Source organism: Bison bison, unplaced genomic scaffold, assembly GCF_000754665.1.
Source record: "Bison bison bison isolate TAMUID 2011002044 unplaced genomic scaffold, Bison_UMD1.0 scf7180017864481, whole genome shotgun sequence".
Classification (NCBI taxonomy): Eukaryota; Metazoa; Chordata; class Mammalia; order Artiodactyla; family Bovidae; genus Bison; species Bison bison.
In genome coordinates this window covers 2,848,723-2,852,052 of record NW_011495041.1, presented here as the reverse complement: position 1 = coordinate 2,852,052, position 3,330 = coordinate 2,848,723, and the positions used below count along the sequence as shown (strand labels likewise).

General features: G+C 46.5%; 1 protein-coding gene across 1 annotated transcript in view; it reads left to right on the top strand.

Annotated features, from left to right (window-relative positions):
• The window catches only part of HUNK (hormonally up-regulated Neu-associated kinase), a 137,473-nt gene that overhangs the window by 109,166 nt on the left and 24,977 nt on the right, over positions 1-3,330 (top strand). The window contains exon 8 of the mRNA XM_010862334.1: positions 651-813. Within this exon, the coding sequence (XP_010860636.1) occupies positions 651-813 (163 nt within the window). The remainder of the gene's footprint in view (positions 1-650; positions 814-3,330) is intronic.

Genomic DNA, 3,330 nt, shown 5'->3' with positions numbered 1-3,330 from the left:
TGATCTCCTTTAGGATGGACTGGTTGGATCTCCTTGCAGTCCAAGGGACTTTTAAGAGCCTTCTCCAACACCACAGTTCAAAAGCATCAATTCTTCTGCACTCAGCTTTCTTTATAGTCCAACTCTCATATCCATACATCACTACTGGAAAAACCATAGCTGTGACTAGACGGACCTTTGTTGACAAAGTAATGTCTTATTGGCTACACACATAGGGTGATACCCAGATGGCACTAATGGTAAAGAACCACCTGCCAATGCAGGAGATGCAAGAGACACGGGTTCAATCCCTGGTTCGGGAAGATCCCCTGGAGGAGGGCATGGCACCCCACTCTGGTATTCTTTCCTTGGAGAATCCCATGGACAGAGGAGCCTGGCAGGCTACAGTCCGTAGGCTCACACAGTCAGCCACGACTAAAGCAACTTAGCATGCACATATAGGGTAATTAGACTATTCCCTTTCTTTTGTTGTGTATGTTAATGGTTCATAATAAGAAGTCAAGTGAATGAATGAGTGGACTAACTGTCCACGAGGGAGCCCTTGAGTGTTTGAGGGTAGGAGGGGGTTTCTGTGCTGCCATGCTTGTGAGCATCATTAAGGGGACCCCAGAGCCTCTCAGTGACTGGTTCTCTGTCCCTCCGTCGAGCAGGATTTCCCTGGAAGACCTGAGCCCCAGCGTGGTGCTGCACATGACCGAGAAGCTGGGCTACAAGAACAGCGATGTGATCAACACCGTGCTCTCCAACCGCGCCTGCCACATCCTCGCCATCTACTTCCTCCTAAACAAGAAGCTTGAGCGCTACTTGTCAGGGGTGAGTGGGGCCCTGTGCTGGTTCTCTCTGCTCTCTATGGAAAAAAAAAAAAAAGAGAGCTCTGACACCCGAAGTGTTTCCCAGTGGCCAACACTTGATCTGAGCTGTTAATTGAAACTCATGTGAGGTTGAGTTTCCTGAATGTGTTAGAAAAGAGGAGCAAAACCTGCTTCTCGGGGAGTGCTTTTTATCTGAGATGTTTTTAAAATATTCTCCCACAGAGCTGAGCTCTGGGCCAACTCGCGAGAGACTCAAGCTTCTTTTCCCTTCAGCTTCTTGTTGCCTTTTTTGTTCCTGTTTCTCTTGGCTCCTTGGGGTCCCCACTTAGGGGTACTGGGGCTTGTGTGATCATAAAAACTGGGGAGCAGAGCCCCTCAAATATTCACCTCTAAAGCAGGGTAGATGAAAAAGCCACTCTTCACATTGACTTCTCTAGAAAACAAGAGTGAAATCGACCACGGCTTCTTCAGTTAGTCTGGGCATCAGGCGTCCTGTGTCACAGGTGAGGGAGGTGCAGCTGGGGGTCTGTGCTGGACCCTGGTACCCTCATGCTTTGGTCACAGGTATCCTTCTGCGTATGCAGTTTATAAGTGCCCAGGTGAGGGAATTTACATGCTTCCATATCTGTGTGTGTGTGCTTAGTTGCTCAGTCGTGCCTGACTCTTGGGACCACATAGACTGTAGTCTGCCAGGCTCTCTCTGTCCATGGGATTCTCCGGTCAAGGATACTGGAGTAGGTTGCCATTTCCTGCTCCAGGGGATCTTCCTGACCCAGGAATCGAACCCAGGTCTCCTGCATTGCAGGCAGACTCTTTACAGACTGAGCTACGAGGGTTTTGACTAAATCGTGCTGTGTGTGCTAAGTTGCTTCAGTCGTGACAGGTTCTTTGCAACCCCATGGACTGTATAGCCTGCCAGATTCCTCCGTCCATGGAGTTTTCCAGGCAAGAATGCTGGAGTGGGTTGCCGTTTCCTACTCGAGGAAATCTTCCCAACTCAGGGATCAAACCCAAGTCTCTTAGGTCTCCTGCATTGGCAGGTGGCTTCTTTACCACTAGCGAAATGGTTGATTTCACTAATGAAGGAAGCCCTTCATAAATCAACTCTTTCCAAATGAACAATGGCTGAAAAAGAAATCTGCAAAGAAAGCTAGATCAGAGGCAGTGGGGATTCTGCATATCTTTCCTGCTGTTTCTCCTACTCAGAATGGTGAGGGCTGACCAGATCTAATAAGAAGTCATGCAGAGAAATGTGCAGTTGTTGGGAAGCCCATCTGAAGTGTGATTTCACACCCACTCTCTTGAAGCACGGTCTTCACCCTGTGTGTGTGTGCCTTGCGATCTGTGTGAGGTCATCACTGTTAGGAAGACATTCAGAATCCAAAACATGAAGATGAAATTCTGGAGTTTTTCAGTGCTACTTAAAGTCATGTGATATGGGAGATTGGGATTGACATATATTCACTATTTTCCCTGGTGGCTCAGATGGTAAACAAACTGCCTTCAGTGCAGGAGACCTGGGTTTGATATCTGTGTCAGGAAGATCCCCTGGAAGAAGGAAAGTGCAACCCACTCCAGTATTCTTATCTGGAGAATCCTGTGGACAGAGGAGCCTGGAGGGCTGCAGTCCATGGGGTTGCAGAGTCAGACACGACTGAGCGACTGAGCACACATACTGCGTATAAAATAGATGACTAATGAGATATAGCACAGGGAACTCTACTCAGTGCCCTGTGGTGACCTAAATGGGATGGAAATCTAAAAACAGAGGGAATACGTGTATACACATGGCTGAGTCACTTGCTACACAGCAGAAACTAACAGAACATTGAAAAGTAACTGTATTCCAATAAAAATTTTAAAAAATACGTAAAGTTATGTGATAGCCCAATTAGAGCTAAAGATGAAAATTCACTGACAGTCGGGGAAATGGTATTCTCCTGGTGAGGTAGAAATGACCAAAATGATTCCCAGAAGACAAGATGGTTAGACTGTGTCTCTTGTTAGCAAATAGATTTGGAAGACGTCTAGAAAACATTGCTAAATAGATCAAGAAGCTTGATGGGAGGTTTGTTAAACAATGCGATGGAAGGATAGGTGTTTCTAAGCTGATTCAGCTTAGGGTATTTCCTAGATTTGGCTTCGATGTGAAATTATCCACAGAAGCACTTTTTATTTTGTGTGAGCCACCAAAGGAAAGATATAGGGCTTCCGTGGTGGCTTAGATGTAAAGAACCCGCCTGCAGTGCAGGACACCCAGGTTTGATCCCTGGGTTGGGAAGATCCCCTGGAGAAGGGAATGGCTACCCACTCCAGTGTTCTTGCCTAGAGAATTCTGTGGACAGAGGAACTTGGAGGGCTGCAGTACACGGGGTCACAAAGAATCAGACACGACTGAGTGACTAACACTTTCACTTTCAAAGGAAAGAGGTACTTTCCTTTGATGAGAAGAAACATTATAGTAAATGGCTGTTAAAAATGAGAGCAGTGTTTTATGAGGGAGAAAAAAAAAAAAAAA